The sequence below is a fragment of the Adiantum capillus-veneris genome, chromosome 16, assembly GCF_014529385.1.
Source record: "Adiantum capillus-veneris isolate H3 chromosome 16, ASM1452938v2, whole genome shotgun sequence".
Lineage (NCBI taxonomy): Eukaryota > Viridiplantae > Streptophyta > Polypodiopsida > Polypodiales > Pteridaceae > Adiantum > Adiantum capillus-veneris.
In genome coordinates this window covers 142,367,436-142,389,111 of record NC_140946.1, presented here as the reverse complement: position 1 = coordinate 142,389,111, position 21,676 = coordinate 142,367,436, and the positions used below count along the sequence as shown (strand labels likewise).

The following is a 21,676-nucleotide window of genomic DNA, read 5'->3' as shown; positions in this document are numbered from 1 at the left end:
AGAAGGTGAGGATCTAATAAATGTTCTTCAACCAAGGAGGATTCAAAGGAGGAAGAGAAACCATGACAAGAGGAAGAAGACGAGACCAAGGTGGCAGAAGAGGAGAAGAAGAAGAAGAAGAAGAAGAGACACCAAGAAGGGAAGAAGAAGAGAAGAAGAAGGAGAAGAAGAGACACCAGGAAGGGAAGAGGCTATGAGGAGGACTAGGAATTTATTTTAGAATATGGTGTAAACCCCCATGATTTATGTATATACATGTCAAGACTTAGACTAATCTATAGGGATGGGAAGTCCGGGCTAGATTATAAAAGTCTCGGGCATCTTTTGCGGGCTACTCATTATGGATTAAAGGGATAAGGAAATTGCAAAGATTGTATCTTTGAGGGGGGTGTTGAAGATTGCGGTAAGTTTGGTGGAGAGTGACGGGCATAAAATCCACATGCAATGTAACAATGTATGGCTTTGTATAAAAGAGGTCCATTTCTCAATGAAAATCTATCCAAATGTGTGTACATGAAGCACAATGCTTCTTATGAGCTTGTGATTACTTGCACTTAACTCGTGTTTATGAGTCTAAGCTACTCTATCTTGGAACCTAATTCGCTTGAGTCACATCATTTGTTTACACTCCTCTCTCTCACTTATGCATTATGGTTAGGCATTACCCACCCTAGTTCTCTTGAATCCATAGTATTTAAAAACTCATTAGGAGAAATATGGACTTCTCCATGGGCTTTGTAAGGAATGTTAATAATAAAGGAATTAGGTTAATGTTGTGTAGGGTTAAGGGGACAAGGGCATTCAAGGAGATAATTTTGAATAGGCTTTTCTAGCCTTTTTTTTAGACACATGTAGGATGTGGACATAAGAGGTTACTTTCTCTCTCTAGTCTTTTGAAAGTGAAGAGAGTACACGGCTGTGCCCACATCATCAAAAACGTGGGTCGCTAAGGGTCAAAATTTGTTATTTTTTCAAAAAAGTCAAATTTACTTTTTTACTTTGACTTAAAACTCCCTCCCAACATATATAGATATAAAAAATAAATTTTTGATATTTTTTAAAACCTACAAGCATTGAAAGTCCATTTTTTTAAAAACTCTCTCTCTCCCCAAAAAGAAAAAACCTTTGTTCTCTCCTCCTCGTCCATCCTCTCCCTCTTGTCCCCTTCTCTCCTCCTCCTCCCCTCTCTCTCTCCCTCTCCCCTCCTGTCCCCTTCTCTCCTCCCATCTCCCTCCCTCCCTCCCTCTTTCTTTTCATCCTTTGCTTCCTCACGCAACAACTACCATGGTGCTTACGGACATCACAAATCGTGTGCCTCCACCACCACATACTCCACACACGAAAAGCGTACATATTTGCTTGCCCGTGATGTTTGCATCGAAGGCCGCATATGTGAGGGTGGGCAAAGATCATCATAGGAACGTTGTGCCGCTAGTGAGACAATTGTTGACATTTGGGTGGATGGCCATTTGGACCCTTATGATCCTATAAGCCGCTTCCACCTATCCTTTAATAGCCTTTCGACGTTTCTTCAATATCTTGGGAGGGGAGAAACAAGCTTGTTAGGCTATTGTAAGTGGTTGTGTATGGGTGCATGTGTTTCTTTGCATTCGTGGATGCACAAATGTCAAGCTCTTCATCTTAAGACAATGGCATTACAAGAAAGTATTGTCTCTTTGGAGAGGGAGGTTGAAACTCTTCAATGACAAATGCAAGAAAAGGATGCCCACATTATGAAGTTTGCCAACACCATCACATATTTGAAAGAAACACCCTTTGGTACAAGGGAGTGCAAGCACAAGTTTTCATCCATTGAAATCCTTGCACATTCGGGTGGCGCACGCAAACAACGAGTGATAGCCACAAGGTGCTTTTTTATTCACTTGGAAGATACATTTTTGCTTCACACTATTTGCTAACATTTATCTTATTGATTACTAGAAACTTCATCCAGGAGGTATGCGATGGAACAAGCCAAGATGATCGAGTCAATCTTCTCAATAGTTGTCTCAATATCCATGATGTGATTTCTATCTTACAATCACCTGGTGGGAAGCACGTTAGGGATGCAGTCACCAAGAACCTTATGAAAAAAATGAGAAATGTGGTTAGTGAAGCTGACGTGCAACAAGCTTGTGATGAGGCTGGAATCAACACCAAACCACCTAGAAGGCTATTTTTCAACTCTTAAATAATGCACTCAAAGAGCGTGGCATTATGGAGAACCTATTTTCCATTCCGCACAAGGTTAAGGCTTGCAAAGAAGACCACAAACAAAGACGTGTTCTCTCGCATTGAGGCATACCTACACATTGAGGACACAATGCTAGCTTCGCTTTATGCTTCATGCACACCAAAGGCAAGTAAACAAGGTAAGAAAAACTCCATAAGACCTTCGAAGAAGGGCTTCCCTTACACAATGTGAAACAATATTTTTGTGGACCTTAGAAGGCCTCAACAAGCTATTCTTAGATTCTACGAGCTACCTAAAGAAGGTGACACAATATGCTTCTTTCTTTTGGTTGTGTTCTTCTATCATAGACTTGAAATCTAAGGTCTCACCTCTACTTATTTTGCAGTGCTTGGCACAAAGGTTGCTTTTGTGCTGAAACTCGATAAGTATCAAATAGTGAAAGGTCAAAAATTAAAGAGACTTAGTGTCACTCTAATGAATGAAGCCCTATTGCAAACCAAGCCCAGGGATTCAGTCGAGCCATCTCCCTCCCCGTCTTTTAGTGTGCAATTAGAGAAAGAAATTTGGTGGTTGGGTGCTATTGAGGTGCCCAAAGGGACTAATGGAGTACTTTCATGGATTTTTGAGAGAACTCTATGCATCACATAAGTAATACACTCCCAAGTTGCAGGTGAGAAGTTGGAGGTTGATGGTTTTGGTAGCTTTGATGTGGAGTGGCACCTAGGCGGGGACTTGAATACCATAAAGTGTTTGCTTGGTTGTAAACAAGGGGCTTCTTCTCTCTTTTCTTGTCCATTTTGCACTCGGGGATACAAACCTAACAGAACAAAAGCACATAAGCACTCTGCAAAGGATGGTTCAATGCTTCCATGGCAAGAGGATGGACACGAAGGATTGGACAATCTTGATGTCGGAGATGAAGGTAGAGAATGGGAAGCATCTGTTTTGAGGTGTCTTATGCTCAATGCCCAAGATCGTGCACAAAAGGACAAGGCTGAAATCCAATATTTCACTTTCCTCTATCAAATGTATATTTTTGTACATTACATGCATTCATGCGTATTTTTGATAGGCTATTGAAGCTCCACATTGACTATGCTTTCACAATGAAGCCATTGAAAGGAGTCCCAGGAAGCGATCAAAAGGGTGGAAGCGCTTCTAAATTCCATTGGCTGTCATGGTGGAAATGTGTCAATTGTTGTTGCAAAGAACATAGGGGAGGCCCATGAAAAATCCCAAGTATCAATAAGTGGACAAAAAGCCAGACACTTTTTGAAAAAAGCAACCCAAGGAAACCCAAGCCGATATGATGCTCAAACAACTCCAACCACCAGGCATGTAACCTTTGGGAACTCTGGAAGGAATTATACAAAGCTATTACTGACAATGACTCAAATGGCGAGCTTGCAAACAAGCGCAAGCAAGTTTGGGCAACTTTTGATAAAATGGTCAAGCTTATGGGTCTTACCAGCACAACGAAAGAACAACGCCAATCATTTCAAGAAGTCTTGATAGATTACACCAAGGTCTTTACCCTTTCTTGGAGTGAAAATAACATCACACATTACATGGTAAGCCATGTCACATAGTGAACTTATTACAAGAGATTGTTTTCATTTGATAATGTGCATCATTTTCTCATGTGAACATCATATCTTGTTTGCACATGGTGCATTTTTTATGCACAAATATAGTTTGCTTGAGATTTTTAGCACTCAAGGCAGTATGGATAAGTCGCATTATCGAGCAAGGGGGGTGCACTTTAAAAATCCTAGACATGGTGGTGGTATGGTGCAATCTAATTATTTGGAAGAGATGTTCAACTGGTTTTTTTGCACGGCTTTTGCTCTAAGCTCACAATGGAGCATATGCGACAATCCAAGAATGCAAGGGAAGTGCACAAATTGAGTCATCAAGAGAATAACAACAAGTGGTGAATGTCGCAAGGCCCCGTCAAGCATGCTGCATGGTGCCAAGGAACAAGGTGGATTCTCCGCCAATGACAACACATGAACGCAGGGTCCAACTCTTCTTTATATATTTTTTAATAAAGTTTGGGACACCCTTTAAAAAATAATATCTTTTTGTAAAAAATTATAGTATGAACGGGGCCCTTTTAAAATGGGCTCTTATAAATATTAGATCCACTCATAAACCACTTATTTCTTCAACACATGTGAGCTCTTACCATAACCGATGGCGCACACCAAACAAACCGCAAAAGAGAATCCACCTACCAACAGAAACACTCTCCAAGGCTGCGAGAAGCTAGCGTGGCTTAAAGGCACAAGGAAACGATCGCAAACACCTGGCCGTTCTAGGTGCTCTTCAAACAATGGGCATGGAAGTCGGACCCAAGAGTCATTGCGGGCAGAAGATTTTTCGCGTGCACAACAGTAGACACCGCAACATAGAGTTAAGCAATGCGACGAGCGCTGACGAGAAGAAGAGGGTCCAACATCATCGGAGTCTGACAGGGAGCAACCACCATGCCACCAATCGCAAGCAGGACCATCTAGAGCTCGGATGGTTTATATAGATCCCGAGTTAGAGACAGAGCCACCATATCAGTGTGTTGAGATACCGCACACAGACCGGGTGCCAGTGACGGGGAAGACACTACCTCGTGGCTAGGGAGCTCTCCCTACAGTACAAGACTGGGAGGCAAGGGGAGAGGAGGACGATGAGGAGCCAGAAGAGGCGGTAGATCCAGCACTAAACATGTAAAAAGATACAAATAATTTTTTTTAAAGAAGCCAAAACGCCGCCCACCAGCAAACGTGCAAGTGCCCCCTAGACAACCTCACCAACGTTGCAAAATAGCAAGGGAATTTGCAAAAATTTGGCACTACCAGAAGGCAACCGAACTGCTGATTCAACGAGCCCCATTTTCTCACACGGTGAAGGAGGTGATCCAAATCTATGGCAATCAATACAGAATGTAAGTAATGGTGCTCGAGACATTCAAGAAGCTGCAAAGGCCCACATCATCTCTGAGGTGGAAGATACCAACCTCTGCGTCATACATTCAAAGAGAGTGATGATACAACCAAAGGACATGCAGCTTGCACACAGATTGCGGTGGGACTTTGAGCATTAGGTGAAGTGATGCCTACCTTTTTTTGTATTACCCACCTTGCTTTTGTACTCAATCTATTCGACAATGACAAAATGAGAGTTTTGTATCTACTGTCTCAAATCTCATTTGACTTTTTGGCTTCTTAATGTGTTTAAGTTAAGCCATATCTATGCATTATATAAACTTTGAGTCCACGAGTGTGAAGAGAGAAAGTCTGTACATGAACATTTAAATTCAAACTTAATATGAGCATTTTTGGTGTCATGGAGTGCAAACAAGACCAGAAAATCCCAAAAGGTGCGTGGCCACAAGGACGCACAGATGGGCCAGATAGAGACCCATGTCTGGCCCATCTGCGCGCCCTTGTGGCCACCCCCCTTTTGGGATTTTTTGGCCTTGTTTGCACTCTAGGACACAAAAAATGCTCATATATTCTATGAAATCAAGTGCTTATGCAACAACACAATGTAATCTCTAGCACAAGGGACCTAGTTAAAGCTTGATCAATAGTTGAATTGAAATTGCAAAAGTGCTTTTTTGGTGTCCAGACCTGTAGACAAGGCCATAAAAGTCCAAAAGGGGGGTGGCCACAAGGGCGCACACATGGGTCAGATATGTATTCCACCCCCAATTTGTGCATCTTGAGCGCTGGCACCCCTAGGACCTGCTCGTCCAAGATATGGCTTGCATCAATGGCAATTTCTTGGAACCGTCTCAACCGCTTGGAAAATGGGTGATCACCTTTGTGTCATATTTTATGATGTGCTCCTCCATGAACGTTGAAATCTCGACAAATGCATCTATGTGGAGGGCAACTATGGCATCAAGGTAGGGGAGACGAGTGAAGAAGATGTGGAAATCCAACTTCCCCTTGTAGTTGGTATCCTCGAGGAAGAGGGTGAAGGTGAAAAAGGGGTGGATGTGGGTGCAGATGCAGAGGCTGTGGAGGTATCTATATCTAGTCCGAGGTGTAAGCAGAGAGTGGAAGAGCTCAAGGGTTGCGAAAGTGAAAGGCTAGAATGAGTTATGAAGCCACTCTTTTATAATGTTGCATTTTTTAAAGAAAGCACTTTTTATAAAAAAACAATTTTAAAAAAAGACACTTTTACCAAAAATGAACTTTCGTCTCAATGTGACAGGTAGATTTCAATAATAACAAAAAATGGTTCTAAAACACGTTGCACACAAGACAGCTATTGTAGAACGAAAAATTATATTCAAAGTCTTAAATTTGTTGAAGCAAAGAAAATTGATTACAGAGGGGATTGTTTCCAAAAATGCAAGAGTTACAAAGCTATAACAGTGACAGCATAGTTTCATCCATGCTGTAATCCTCGTTAACCTTCATTTTGTCTTCCATTCTCTTTTCAATCTGCAGATATTCTTAACAATAAGTAGGCAATGATTGTCAAATTTTGATGGAGTGAAAATTTGGTGGAAGGATTCTCACCTTGTGACCTTGTAGACAAAATTGCGCTTGTTGAAGGTCTTCAAAACCCATAATAGCCAAATGTTCTCGCACATTACTGAGAGTCCAATGCTTGTTCACTTGGACAGTCTTCAAAGCATCATTGGGCATCCTCACTACAATGTCAAAGCTTGCAATAGCGCCATCTATACTCTGTAAGAGAGTCCATACTCCAAGCTTGCACACCCAACGATCATAGTGAAAGCGTATGTACAAGGAGGTGTGGGATTTTAAATAGCGCATCCTAATACCTGATGCTTCAACCTTACAACGGTACCTATCCCCATTGTGCATGCCCTCCACAAAACCCCAGTCCTCTTCTAAAAGCCTCCCTAAATCCTCATAATACACATCTTTACATACAAGCATTGTGGTAGTCTCCACAAATCCAAAATCTTTGAAGATATGCATAAAATAGTGAATAGACAAACACCAACTCAAGCCCACAGACGTAAAAGCTTTAGAATATTTCAAGGAGTTTTGGACATCTATTATCATCTTTTACATGAAAGATACTATCGACCATAAATCTGGTTGTGGCCACTCCATACTTAAGGAAGATACCTTGATGGGTTCAAGCTTCCCATACCCTTGTGCAGAAGTAGGCACAATATAGGAGTGAGAATATAAAAAAAATCTTCTTTGCATTAGGAAGAGAATGCGGTGTAGGAGAGCCTCTTTATTTTCGATGAGCTTATAGAGGTGATTAACATTTTGACGAATAGGTGTACACCATGTGTGCGAGAATGGTGGGTGTATAAGAGATGTGTAAGAGTGGTCAAAGGATGCACTTTTTTTTCCCAAAAAGGAGGTGGAAAATTTTATGATTTTCGGCCTTCCATAACTCCCACATATGATCTCCAATGGGAGCGGAGATCGTAGATCTGTAATCTATGCATCGAGCTCTTTCCATAGATATGCTACATGATATGGTTTTATCCGCTAGATTTTAAATTCCTTTTTGGGGGGAAACTTTGAATTCAAATAAACTAGCTGTTTTGCATGTTTGAATTCAAAAGATGTCCTTTGATTACTTTCTTAATACTAAAGGTTTGACTTCCTTAAACTGCCAAATAAAGAGGCCCTCCTGGACCCCATTCTCTTCCTAATGGAACCAGTTTGGTTGGATAAAGGTGTGCGAAAATTATTGCTCCAATATCCAATGTATAACATTAAATGTGTGAGAGAGGCTATGAAGTGGTTACTCCTCCACCAATGTGGATGGAGATATGACTGTAAAATCATGGAAAATTATAATATGAATCCATAAAAACATTCCACTGTGATTTCACACTCAGCTTTGTATTCTCAAAACATGTACTTACAATGTGTTGGAAATCGAGTTGGTTGTTGAAATTGCATGCTTGATATTGAAAAAACATTTTGTACAATGGCTACGGTCTCTTTGTCTTAACGATTCTTGAAGCTAAGGAGATTTCCTTTCCAATTATGATCCAAGTTTGCACGATTTCGCACACGGTGAGGGCTAATAGCAGATGGCTGCATGTATACCCAAGCACCTTTGGTGAACTCTTGTGGCACCCACTCACCATCTATACATCTTGTGTTGTGACATGCAAGTGATGTGGTCTCATCCTTTGGCCGTCTTTGCGGAGTAGAGCTAGCCATGGGCGATCAAAGAAAATTAGGAGGAGGAGGAGGAGGAGGAGGACCTTGCTTGTTGCTACAATGTAAGTGGGAGAAAGTGAATGTGTCTACTTGGTGGGGCAATGGGAGGTGGTAGTGGTAGAGGGGGAGAGGAGCGTGGTGGCAATGGAGATAGGAGAAAGTGGATGATCCTGGCTTGTTATGGCAATGGGAGGTGGGAGGGGAGGATAGAGGAGCTTCTTTTTGCTGCATCAATGGAGATGATGTAAAGAGAGAGTGTAGGAGTAGAGGGTGAGTGTGATGGTTGCAACCAAGGAGGGCTTGGAAAATGGGTTCTAAAGAAAGAAAATCACTTTTTAACTAATGAACAGTTTTGGGGAGGTTTTGGATAGTAGAAAATGATGTTTCCAAAGTGTTTGAAATTTTTTGAATTTTAGGGTTTTTGGGTGCACATTTTGACTTTTGGAGGTCAAAGAATGTTCTTTTGGCCATAAAATAGGTTTACGGAGGTTTTAAGAAGATAAGATTTTATTTTTAAAAATTGAAATTTTTTTTCAAATTTTCGAGGTTTTTTCATAACCGGGTTAAAAAGGAGGGAAACTTGGAGCTCCAGGTACCCCCCCCCCCCCCGCTCCCCACCTTCTCACTAAGGTAAGAGGCCACTAAGAAGTGTAAGAATACACACATTTTACCCGAGTGACTACATCCATGCATTCCTCGTTGCATATTCTGAAAGGCTTTACATAGTGGTGGTGACGAGCTCTCTTGTCATGAAGAGGTGTTGAGCAAAGAGCACAATAAAAGAGCTCTTCTTCAAAGGAGTCTTAAGTAACGGAAGCACTCTCACACTGCACACAACACAAAATACACATATAGGTGTGCCATAGCTGGTAGCGATTACTAGTTCTACTATAGCTACTGGTAGATATCCTAGGTGGTTAACAGGCAGGAAGTGGTAGCTAGTAAGATATGAAAGCATATAGATGTGGCATGACTAGATATCTCAAAGAGTGCACTTTTGTGCCGCTCATACAAGAGAAGTCATTACAATTACACTTTTCCAAGGACAAATACACAGGCATGCCCAAAAGGTGTGCTATTTGCATTGTGTGTGTCTTTGATTGTTAGGGTTCAACTAAGAATAAGTGGCATCATTGCAGGCACAAATGGAATTAATATGTATCAAGCACAATATTTATTTGGCTAAAAAGCACTATTTTATCAAGACATTGTTGCACATTCCAAAAACCATCATTTCTTATGATTGTTTGTCATCAAGTGAAGAAAAATGTGAACATTTAGAGTTGGCACTATGATAGAGAACACAAATGTGCACTAGTGAGCTCAGTAAGCATGCAATTATATTTATTTGGCTAAAAAGCACTATTTTATCAAGACATTGTTGCACATCCAAAAAACCATCATTTCTTATGATTGTTTGTCATCAAGTTAAGTGAAGAAAAATGTGAACATTTAGAGTTGGCACTGTGACAGAGAACAAAAATGTGACTAGTGAGCTCAATAAGCATGCAATTATATTTATTTGGCTAAAAAGCACTATTTTATCAAGACATTGTTGCACATCCAAAAAACCATCATTTCTTATGATTGTTTGTCATCAAGTTAAGTGAAGAAAAATGTGAACATTTAGAGTTGGCACTATTGACAGAGAACAAAAATGTGCACTAGTGAGCTCAGTAAGCATGCAATTTACTCATATTGTAATTAGACTATCAAGCGTTCAATTTGTGCTTGCAAGTATGCACCAACTTGTGAATGCAACACAAATTCACACATATTGTCTTTAGTTCCATCAATGACTTTGAATGCAAACGGCAAGGTACCGTCGATGAAGCCTTGCCTACACCTTGCATTGGAACTTTGATCTCCAAACCTCATACAAAGGCGGAGTGGATCAATTTAGGGTGATTTTCATTAGGGTTTGGGATAGCTAGTTGTCGCTACCCTAAGTTCTTTATCTACCCCCAAACTTCTGATGAAGGGGTGTTAGAATGCCCGTGTGTTAAAGGATTCGACGATGTGCGTTTTACATCAAGTATTACTATATTCAGATGCACAACAGAAAATCTCCAGTTCCAATTCCTGCTGTCCAAACGAAGTGATAATTTTCCAATTCTGATTAGTGTGAACGAGCACTGTCATGTCATGTCATGTGTGGCTTTGGGAAACTAGCTTAAAATTTCTCCCATTCTGAGAGCAAGATGCCTGACCAAAATTCAAGTCTGCATCTTGGTACTGTTTGAGGCCACTTAAGGCCTGAATTTGGCACCACTTTTTCTCATCAAAGAAATAAACTAAGTAGTCACCATATTGACTGTTGGAGTCAAATCACATGAACGTGAGAATGTTGAAAGACAGATCTCTCCCTCTCTCTCTCTCTCTCACACACACACACACAATGATATTACCATTGAAGAGAATTTGCCGGTCTCAGGGGCATCAATGCACGCACACAGAATAGGAGGACCCTCATTCATCAATGCTTTTGAGTTGAAATTGGTACACAAGAGTTAGGACATTTGGCTGACCTTAAGTAATGAATGATACATGAATCCCATTTGATGCCACTAGGAAACAAAGCATTGCAATAAGCTCCTGTGACTCATGAATACAAATTATTGTAAGAATACTATAGTACAGTAGTTGTTTTACAGCTCTATAGGTTTCAGAGACAATGAATGTAGACAAAACTGACAACTGATAAGGCTCTAAAGAGCATAAGCCAAGTCTCTGGCATTATTGATATAGCAAAAGCAAAGTAAAACCTGCTCCCTTACGTCTTCCAACTGCTTGCTCAACCTAGCATGGCAATTGGTAATCTGTGCAGCGACTCCATCAAACATTAAAGGGTCATCTCTCAGAATGTCTATGAGATGTTGGCTCAGACTTTGATTATGAGCGCCTGACAAGAGAGGTATCAAAGTGTCAAAGGTTACGCCAACAGCATGCATAGTTGCCTCGATCTGGTGAAGCCGCATGTGTAGCTTATGTAGGGAGCTCAGTGCGTTGCATTGAGAGCTTTGGCTTGTGGAAGACAGCATACCGGAAGCATCCCTTGTCTTGTCAGAATTAGCATCAACATCATCAACACCACAATCATCAGCAACATCACCATCATGCATATTCGAGCAGCTGAGAAATGCCCTCAGACACCTAAATGCCGGCTTACAGTGCAAGATTCCATTCTTTGTTCCCCTCTTCATGGCGCTCAATCCAGATAGAGTCCGCACTCTGTTTTTTTCCTCATATCTCTTCAGATCCCATTCAAGATCCCTGAGCAAGAGCTTTGCATGGCGGATCCTCGAAACCGTCCCCTCAGAGAACAGGTTATGGAGATCAGTGAGGGTAAGAAGGAGGTCGCGTACCTGGCTATGGCACGAGGGAGAACTCAGGATAATCTCAATGCGAGCAATGGAGCACTTAGCGTCGAGGATGTCCTTAAAGAGAGACCCGCAGAGAAGGGAGGAGCGCCAGCTGCAGTAAGCACAGAAGCGGAGGAGGTGGATCACGCGGCGAAATCTGATAGGATGGAGATGCTGCTGCTCGCGGAGGCGGGTCTCCACGGCCTCCTGCTGACGGCTCGAGAAGAAGGTAGCGATGGCCTCTGAGGAGGAGGAGGAGTCATACCCGAGCTCGAGCTTATCTGCGCGGGTCGAGAGGTCTTTGAAAGAGCGCCTGGCTTGGATGACCTTCTGCAAGACGGAGGTGTGTCGTCTCAGCAAGGTATGAGAGAGGGGGTCGGCAGCAGCCGAAACCATGTCATTTGCATTTGCCCATCTACACGGCTCTAATTAAGAAAACTTGTTCTCATTTCAAAAGGATCGAGTCAACACGCCAGACTTGGCCCACCCTCGTCACTAGTATATGGCACCCTCAAGACTACCTATTATCATTTTTCCAAACATACAAAATTCCTTTCCTTGATTTTGTCAACACGAAATTTTAGGAAATCAAGTTATTTTTTTGGGTTTTTACACTGTTTTCCTCTATTTTAGGACGGAATTTCTCCTTTTCCCCTTCCCCTCAACCGGCATTTTTTAAATTGAAAATGACACGATATTAAGCTGAGACACATTTTCCCCGAACAGTGGCCCCTACTGCTGGCTCTACAAAAAAGGAACTCAATAAATTTGAAGATTCCTATTGTCTGATCCTCTTTTGTGCCCACCCTCCACACCTCCCTCTCCTCCTCCGCTCACCCCTCCCTCTACGGTCCCGTCCAATAGCCCCTGACAAGGGTCTTCCATCTTGAATGTCTCCTCCTCCGCTCACCCTCCCTTTGAGGTCCCTCTAATACAATACTCCTTGATAAGGGTCTCTCATCGTGAATGTCTCCACAAGAACCCCCAATTGACAATCTCATCGTGAATTTTCTCAGCACGCGCACGCGTGCACACACGCATAGAGGGGGCCGAGATATGTGTGCCCTTTGATCGCCTGCCTATTCCCTCGATCCCACCTCTCTCTCTCTCTCTCTCTCTCTCTCTCTCTCTCTCTCTCTCTCTCTCTCTCTCACACACACACACACACACACACACACACACACACACACACACACACACACACACAGCACAAGCTTGGGCCTTGAAGGCATACGTTACACGAGAGAGACAATTTTGCATGGGGACTGCCACAAAGAGAGAGAGAGAGAGAGAGAGAGAGAGAGAGAGAGAGAGAGCACAAGCTTGGGCCTTGAAGGCTTGCGTTACACGAGAGAGACAATTTTGCATGGGGACTGCCACAAAGAGAGAGAGAGAGAGAGAGAGAGAGAGAGAGAGAGAGAGAGAGAGAGTTTTCAAGTGAATCAATAGAAGAGAAAGAGAGAGAATTCTTGTTGATTCTACACTATTTTGTTTTTCCAAAATGGGTACCACATACTTGGCCACCCTCAAGACTAAGTAACGCGGGGTCTTAAGTGAAGGCGAAGCGATGAGATCAAGGGCAACGAAGCTAGGGGGGAAGGCAGAGGGGATCTCGGTGCTCCACGTCATTATAAAAAGTAAACTCAGATAGAATTAGTAAACTCGGACGAGCCTACTGATGTGGCGCGGTTTGGTGGGGTGGCGGAGTTGACCTGGCTGAATCATGGCTTGAGGTCGAAGGAATTTGGATTTGATTTGGCGCGGGGGCATCCATGCATTTTTTAATGCTAGAGTTTGGAAAACATGTGCACCCCTACTTGGAGTGCAGGACCACCCTCCTTGCTTGTTGATGCATTTAGGGAGATCACCCATCACCCATTTTCAAAAATTAAATTGTCACAAAAATATGGGATTGGTTGAAAAGCGTGCCTATTAGAAAGATAGCCAGTCAATGCATTTTTTAATGGCTTGAGTTTGGGAAACATGTGCACGCGTGCTTGGAGTGCAGGACCACCCTCCTTGCTTGTTGATGCATTTTAGGCAAATCACCCATCACCCATTTTCAGAGATCTATTCTTTAACAAAATATGCGGATAGATGTAGAGTGTGCCTGCTAGAAAGATAGCTAGTCGGTAAAGCTGCTAATGCTCCTCAACGATGGCCATTAAGATTTTTTTGATGGGAGGTGTACCATATGGGTGCCAAAGAGTATGAAACAGGATAGCCTAGGAACTTAACAAGTCTCTTTGAAGAGGCTACACACAATGGAGTCCGAGGGCATGTCAATCAGGTTCTCTTTTGATCCTTTTGTCTATAAATGTCTCTCCCATGTGTGTGTGTGTGTGTGTGTGTGTGTGTGCGCTGCAATAAGCATTTAAAGCAAGGGACTTTGCTATTTTATGGATCCCCTTGTCTACCAAAGTCTCCCTAATGTGTGCATGTTTGATATCAACAAGTTGGGTTGCATGCAAGGGGTTAAAATCGCCAGGCTTGCATTGTTATGTTCCTGATGTCATAATAACTAATATCTAATTCTCCTAAATGATTTTCGCATGTTAAACTGATCATTTAGTATAGGAAAGTACCAGGGGAGAAAAAGCTAGAATATTGGTTAAGCTAGCAAACCGGCCATAGTAGGGATCCACAAGAGGGAAAATAGGGATCCAAAGGGGGGGGCCATCTGCAAAAGAGCAATGTGCAACAATGGGCTTTAAAGACTTCCAAAATTCAAAGGTTCCAAAATTCAGACTTCCAAAATGCTAAGGTTCCAAAATTCAAAGGTTGTGTCCAAAAGTCAAACACTAGGGAAATTGGATGCTTTGTGTGTATACCAAAAAGTCTTCAAAACTCCTACAAAGGAGGGGACGAGCCTTGCAAGTAGGGGATGAGGGAGAAACACACACACACACACAAGCTCCCTTACACAAAAGGGCATAATGGACACCTGTCAGCTCCCTAGGCCAATTGCCCACAAAGTGCACTCAAATCCTATGGATGGCCATGGAGGTGGACCAATGAGAATTAGGCTAGAGTAAATCTAGTTTAATTCATTTAAAAACACTTGATAAAAGAACCAATAAGAATTAAGCTCTCTAGAAGTCTATTGGACAGTCTCCCAAGGGGTCCAATGAGAGTTTAGTTGCATTTATTATTAGCTAAAGCTCTCACAAAAGAGGAAAGGGGGACACATGTCAGAAGGCTATCACTTATGCTACTTAATTCTTACTGGCTAAGCCTGGCATGGGCCAATGGGGTGCCAGCAAGAGTAATTTGCAAGAGGGGTCAACCAAGAGAGAGAGGGGGCTGAATTTGTCAAGTCATTATTCCACACACACTCACACTAGCTCATGTGTGAAGCAAGAAGACTCTCTCTCTCCTTCTCAAGCTTTAATGGAAAGCTTATCACCTACTCCAAGCTTGTGAGAAGAGAGGCCTACACCAACAACTCTTGGCTTTGTGATGCAAATCCAACCAAGAGCCAAGCTTCAATGCATGCTCATCTCCTCTACCATGATAATTACTAAGCTATGCTATGCTAATATGAGTAATTATGTGAGGAGATATACATATTTCTTGTAAGACTACTCTTTCTTCTCTCAATCTACTCTCATACCCGCTAGCTCTCACCATCTTCAAAGGTGTGTGAGGTCTTGGGTCTCAGACCGTGAGGGAATTGATGTTGTATTAGAAAGTGTTTGCTAATGCTTGAAGCTTCCATCTTCTAGTTATTGAAGGAACACAAAGAGTTGTATTGTAAAATGTCTCCCTTGATGGGGGAAACATATAATACAAAGCCTTTTGGAGGGGGGACCGGCTCCATATAAATCCAGTCCTCAGCTGTTGTCAATAGCTTAATTTCTCTCTCTTTTGAAGTATTGTTCATGCCTATCTAACTAGGTGTTATGCTTTTTGTTGCTCTCTCCACCCAAGCACTCTTGCTATGCTCATTAGGAATCTATTCTAATGAAATGCTCACTATGTCTATGCTATTTTCTGCTACACACAAGTTACTAGGCCATTAAATGTTACATCGGTATCAGAGCACAAGGTTTCTCTTTTCTTGCTCAAGAAGGGAGGTCATCAAGCTAACTATAAATGGTTGGTATTAATAATTGCAATTGAGTAAGTAGAATAGGGATTTTTCAGCCTTGCAATGTGCTTGCCTTTGTGCAAATAATGGGGCATTACCGTCAAGACCTATGGTCTTAATAATGGAGTCCTACGGGGCTTGCCTACGGGTTAACCACTATTGAGCTATTAGAAGCTTGACAGGAGCCGGTGTTGTTTTGGTGTTGAAAGACTCTCTCTTCTATTCCTTGCAATTAATGGTATTCGAGCCACGGGTACAAAAGCTTGAATGATTTTCTACAGGGGTAAAGAGGAGAAGTAACTAGGGCTTGAAGTGCCCAAGTACACCTAAAAAAAATGTTAGAACGGCTGACAATAGTAAAGAGAGTGAAATTAATGTTGATAACTTTGATTTTGCTAATGAGCAAGCTACTGATGATGCCCCTATGCTTGTTAACTACCTTGTTTCCAGGCTTCAACAAGCCATGGGCAATCCATCCCTCCAAAGTGAAGTGCAACGACAGCTTCGTGCTCATGGGATTCTCCAAACTCCCCACCATGACGAGAGAGTACCTAGGAAGCCTCCTTGTGAGACTTCCAAAAGAGGACTCTCTCCGATTCAGGAAGAAGAAGAGGATCCATACGAAGGGCTCAAAAAATTTTCTTCTTGATGATGCATCTCCTTCCCAAAGGAGAGCCCCCACCAAAGGAACGAGAAAAAAGTGAGTCTCTTGCCACCTCACCGGAGATGGCTCCACGAAGACAGCAGGCAAAACGCTTTCCATCACCTCCTAAATGGAGAAGACAATCGCACACTTCTCCACACCATTATTCAAAGAGGTATGACAAAAAGCAAGAGAAGAAAAAGGCGAGAAAGAGGTCACCCTCTTCTCCATCTTCTTCATCCACTTCCTCTTATGAAGAAAGTGATGGTGCAGACAAGGAGGAAAAAGGCGAGAAAGAGGTCACTCTCTTCTCCATATTCCTCAAATTCTTCATCTTTTGAAGAAAGCGATGGTGCAACTTTTGAACCATCAAAAAGAAGAGGCCATAGGAAATCCTATGCCGCGTGGAAGAGATCGTCCAAGATCAATAAATTCAAAGAGGGAGGAAGAGAATCTCTTTCCCTACCTACGATGGCACCTTTGGTGCTACGGACAAAGTCTTGGCTTTCATCCAACCATTCAATGTGGCCTTTGGAGATGAGGGATTCATGGAGTCCTCTAAGCTACGCCATGTAGCTATGCACTTTCAAAAGTCCGTCAGGCAATGATGGTCTAGCCTACGGGCCAATGGTGAAGCTCCACAAACATGGAAAGCTTTAAGAGCTTCCATCATGAAGAAATTTTTGGCCACCGATGCCGAAGACAAAGTACTCACCGAATGGCGAAGCTTGAAGATCTCTCCCTACGAATCCATTCACAAATATGTAGACAAGTTTTGGGACTTACATCTCAAAGCCACTTTCTTCAAAAAGATGGATTGTGGAGAGAAAAAACAACAATTTTGTGTGGGCTTAACTAAAGAAATGGTGGAGTATGTCAACTCCCAAAGTCCACGCACCATATCTGCGGTTATACACCATACTATCGTGGCTTCTCAAATCAATTTCCATATAGAGTTTCTCAAGCTCAACAAGAGGAGACTATGCGGCAAGTGCATGAGTTAGTTGAGAAGGGCATGGTTAGGCCTAGCTCATCTCCATTTTGTTCACCTGTTCTACTAGTGCAAAAGAAACATGGCACATATCAAATGTGTGTCGACTATAGAGCACTAAATAGGATCACTATCAAAAATAGGTTTCCTGTTCCACGGGTAGAAGACCTATTCGATAAGCTACAAGGGTCGACCTACTTTAGTAGAATTGACCTAAAAAGTGGATACCATCAAATAAGGATAGTTGATCAAGACATTGTAAAGATCGCATTTTGCACTATGTTTGGTCTTTACGAATATATATTCATGCCTTTTGGCTTGACCAATGCACCAGCCACATTCAATCGCTTAATGGAGAAGCTATTCATGCCTCACCAAACCTTTACTGGAGTGTTCTTCGATGATATTATCATATAATCTAATTCACTAGACGAACACAAGCAACACCTCCAGGTAGTATTTCAAGTCTTAAGAGAGAATAAACTTTATGTTAATCGAAAGAAAAGTGAGTTTTTCTTACAAGAGATTCATTATTTAGGTCACATTATCTCTCAAGATGGCATCCAAATGGATCCATCAAAACTAGAGGTAATAAAAGGATGGCTAAACCAAGGAATCTTCATGAACTAAGAAGCTTTATAGGTATGTGTGCATACTATAGACGCTTCATAGAAAAGTTCTCACAAATCGCGGGACCATTACATAACCTAAAAAAGAAAAATGTTAGGTATACATGGTCTGTCAAGGAGAACAATTCTTTTGAAAAGCTTAAAGAAAATCTTATCTCTCAACCTGTGCTTACACTGCAGGATCTCTCAAAGCCATTTGAAGTCCAATGTGACGCTTGTGGTGATTGCCTTGGAGCTGTTTTGCTCCAAGAAGGGTGAAGGAGTACGAGCGGAAGTGCGACGCGAGAGAGAGTGCGAGAAGAAGAGCACGACGATATGGTGAACTCGCTCTACTGTAATGTGTAGAGCATAGTGAGTTCTTATTAGGTTTTTACAAAAGAATATGTGTACATACCTGGCGGCCCGCCCACTTACCTGGGCGACCACATTGGGCTTTATACCCCAACAACCTCCCACTTAAAGTCCAATGTGGTACTTTAAGTGTGAGAGAAGCTACTATACAAGCTAATATACAAGAGATGTAGAGAAGTGATGTACTACCCTACACCTAACTGCTTGCGAAAATGCGCAAAGCTCTCTGAGGGAAGTCCTTTTGTAAGTAGATCAACAGGATTTTCTGTGGTGTGAACTTTGACAAGCTGAAGTTGCTTATCCTCGAGCATTTCCCTGATGAAATGATACTTCACATCGACATGCTTTGTCTTTGAGTGATAAACTGGATTGGGAGCCAATTGTATAGCACTTTGACTATCACAATATAACACAGGCATCTCTTCTTTGATTCCCAAATCTGTTACTAGTCGATTAAGCCAAATTGATTCTTTGCATGCCTCTGATGCTGCAACATATTCAGCCTCTGTAGTAGACTGAGTAACACAATCTTGTAATCTAGAACGCCATGATACTGCTCCACCAGCCAATGTAAAGACATACCCTGACGTAGACCTTCGGTTGTCTAAGTCACCTGCATAATCTGAGTCTGTAAAACCCTTTACACTTAGCTCGTGACTCCCATAGCATATACGCATACTCTTTGTAGCTTTCAGGTATCTCAATATTCCTTTCACTGCCTCCCAATGTTTCTTGCCTGGGTTTGACATGTATCGACTTACTACTCCCACTGCAAATGCAATGTCTGGGCGAGTAGCAATCATTGCATACATCAAACTACCCATTGCAGACGCATATGGAATCTTATCCATTTCAGCCTGTTCTTCCTCAGACACAGGACAATCTTGTTTGCTAAGTTTCACATATGGTGTCAATGGAACACTCAGTGCCTTTCCCTTCTCCATATTGAAACATTGCAAAACATTGTCAATATACTCTGTTTGAGATAACCAAATCAACTTCTTTGATCTGTCTCTCTCAATACGCATACCAAGTATATGACTTGCTTCACCCATGTCTTTCATGTCAAACGATTTTGCCATCTTTGACTTCAAAGCTGAAATTTCTCCCAAGTGCTTTCCAGCAATCAACATGTCATCCACATACAAAATAAGGATCAGCCAACTACCATCCTTAGCCTTCTTTGTATATAGACAGTGATCGAACTCACTACGTTTGTAGCCTTGAGAAAGCATAAACTTGTGGAATTTATGGTACCATGCCCTCGGTGATTGTTTTAAGCCATAAAGACTCTTTAACAATTGGCATACCCAATCTTCCTTGCCTTTCTCAACAAACCCTTCTGGCCGCTGCATGTAAATTTCCACATCTAAATGACAATGCAAGAACACTGTCTTGACATCCATTTGGTGCAACATCAAATCTAATATGGCAACCAATGCAAGAAAGCATCTCAATGTATTCATTTTGACCACCGGAGAGAAGACTTCATCAAAGTCAATGCCTTGTTCTTGCTTAAAGCCCTTGGCAACAAGCCTTGCTTTGTACTTTGGCTGACTATCATGAGCGGTGATCTTATACCTGTAAACCCATTTACAAGGTAGAGCCTTTTTGCCCTGTGGTAATTTAACTAGCTTCCATGTCTTGTTTTTATGCAGAGCTGTCATCTCTGACTGCATGGCCAATTGCCAATTCCTAGAGTCCTTCATTTGCACTGCTTCGTTGTAACATGAAGGCTCATTGCAATCAGTCAACATGACATAGTTCATAGATGGAACAAACCTATTGACTCACAAAAGTCCTGAAAGGCCTTTGAAACGTACTCTCCACCATTGTCAGTGCGTAAGCATTTAAGCTTCTTGCCACTCTGATTCTCCACAAGTGTCACAAACGTTTTGAAAACACTAAACGCTTCATCCTTGTGCTTGAGAAAGTAAACCCATACTTTCCTCGAGTAATCATCTATAAATGTCATAAAGTAAGAAGCTCCCCCTAGAGATAGGTTAGGCATAGGTCCACACAAATCACTATGAACAAGTGCCAACTGTGTATCTCTTCTACTGCTTCTATGCTTATGTGGCTGCTGAGTTTGCTTACCATACAGACAATGTTCACAGAATTCAAAATCATTAAATGAAAAGCCAGGAAAATAATCAGAACGAGGCAAGATTTCCATTCCCTTCATGGACATATGTCCTAACCGGCTATGCCACAAAGAAACGTTCGGCTGCTTGGTTACATTGATTACATTTTTAGAGACATTTGATACATAAATCATGTAAAGTCCTCCAGACTTTACTCCATGTGCTACTGTCATAGAACCCTTGGATATCTTCCACATGTTCTGTCCAAAAATGGTGACGTAGCCAGCATCATCAAGTAAACCTGTGCTGATCAAGCTCTTTGTAATTGCGGGAACATGTCTCACATTCTTCAGCGTGAAAGAAGAGCCATTCTGAAACTTCAATTGAACATCTCCAACACCTAAGATCTCACATGTTTGCCCATTGCCTAGCCGAACATGATCTTTAGTGGTCACATAATAAGTAAACCACTCCTTGTTTGGAGACACATGAAGTGATGCCCCTGAGTCTATAATCCAGTCACTCAGTGCATTTCCATCAGATGCTGTAAGAAGAGCTGAGTCCATTGTATTCTTCAAGAGGTAGATGTCTCCTGACACTAGACTGTCATCCTCTGCAACAATGTTTGTCACATTTATTTCTTGAATCTTCACTGAGGACTTGTTCTTCTCACCATGGTCTTCAGCTTTCTCTTTGCCTTTTTCTGCTTTCCATTCTCTGCAGTCTCTTTTCATGTGACCCTTCTTGTCACAATGGTAGCATTCTATGTCACTCTTGCCTTTAGCACTGCGGGACTTGCTACGAGACTGATTCCTCTTTCCACCTTTGTACTTTTCTTTGGTCCTTCCCCTGACAACTAAGGTTGTTCCTTTGCCTTTGTCCATTGTCTTTCTATTGGTTTCTTCAGTATGCAGACTTCCTTCTACACCTGCTATGTTCAAACCATCTGGAGGTGCAGAATTACTCAAAGCTCTACGAAAAGTGTCCCAACTTGCGGCAATGTGATCAACAGAAACATAGCTCTAACAGGTTCATCAAACTTGACACCTTGAGCTAACAACTGACTATAGATTGTGTTGAATTCATTCAGATGATTGGACATAGGTGTCCCTTCTTTCATCTTCAAGTCAACAAGCTTCTTAAGCCAGTATACCTA

At 42.0% G+C, this 21,676-nt stretch overlaps 1 protein-coding gene across 1 annotated transcript; it reads right to left on the bottom strand.

Moving 5' to 3' along the window:
* Positions 1 to 10,825: 10,825 nt before the first annotated feature.
* LOC147439981 (uncharacterized) lies at positions 10,826 to 12,150 on the bottom strand. The gene has a single exon (XM_086484443.1). The coding sequence runs from the start codon at positions 12,126 to 12,128 to the stop codon at positions 11,079 to 11,081; it is 1,050 nt and encodes a 349-aa protein (XP_086340569.1). The 5' UTR covers positions 12,129 to 12,150; the 3' UTR covers positions 10,826 to 11,078.
* Between the last annotated feature and the right edge of the window lie 9,526 nt (positions 12,151 to 21,676).

Excerpts from the sequence above, each read along its gene's own strand:
- LOC147439981 (XM_086484443.1), bottom strand. The coding sequence starts at position 12,128 with ATGGTTTCGGCTGCTGCCGACCCCCTCTCTCATACCTTGCTGAGACGA.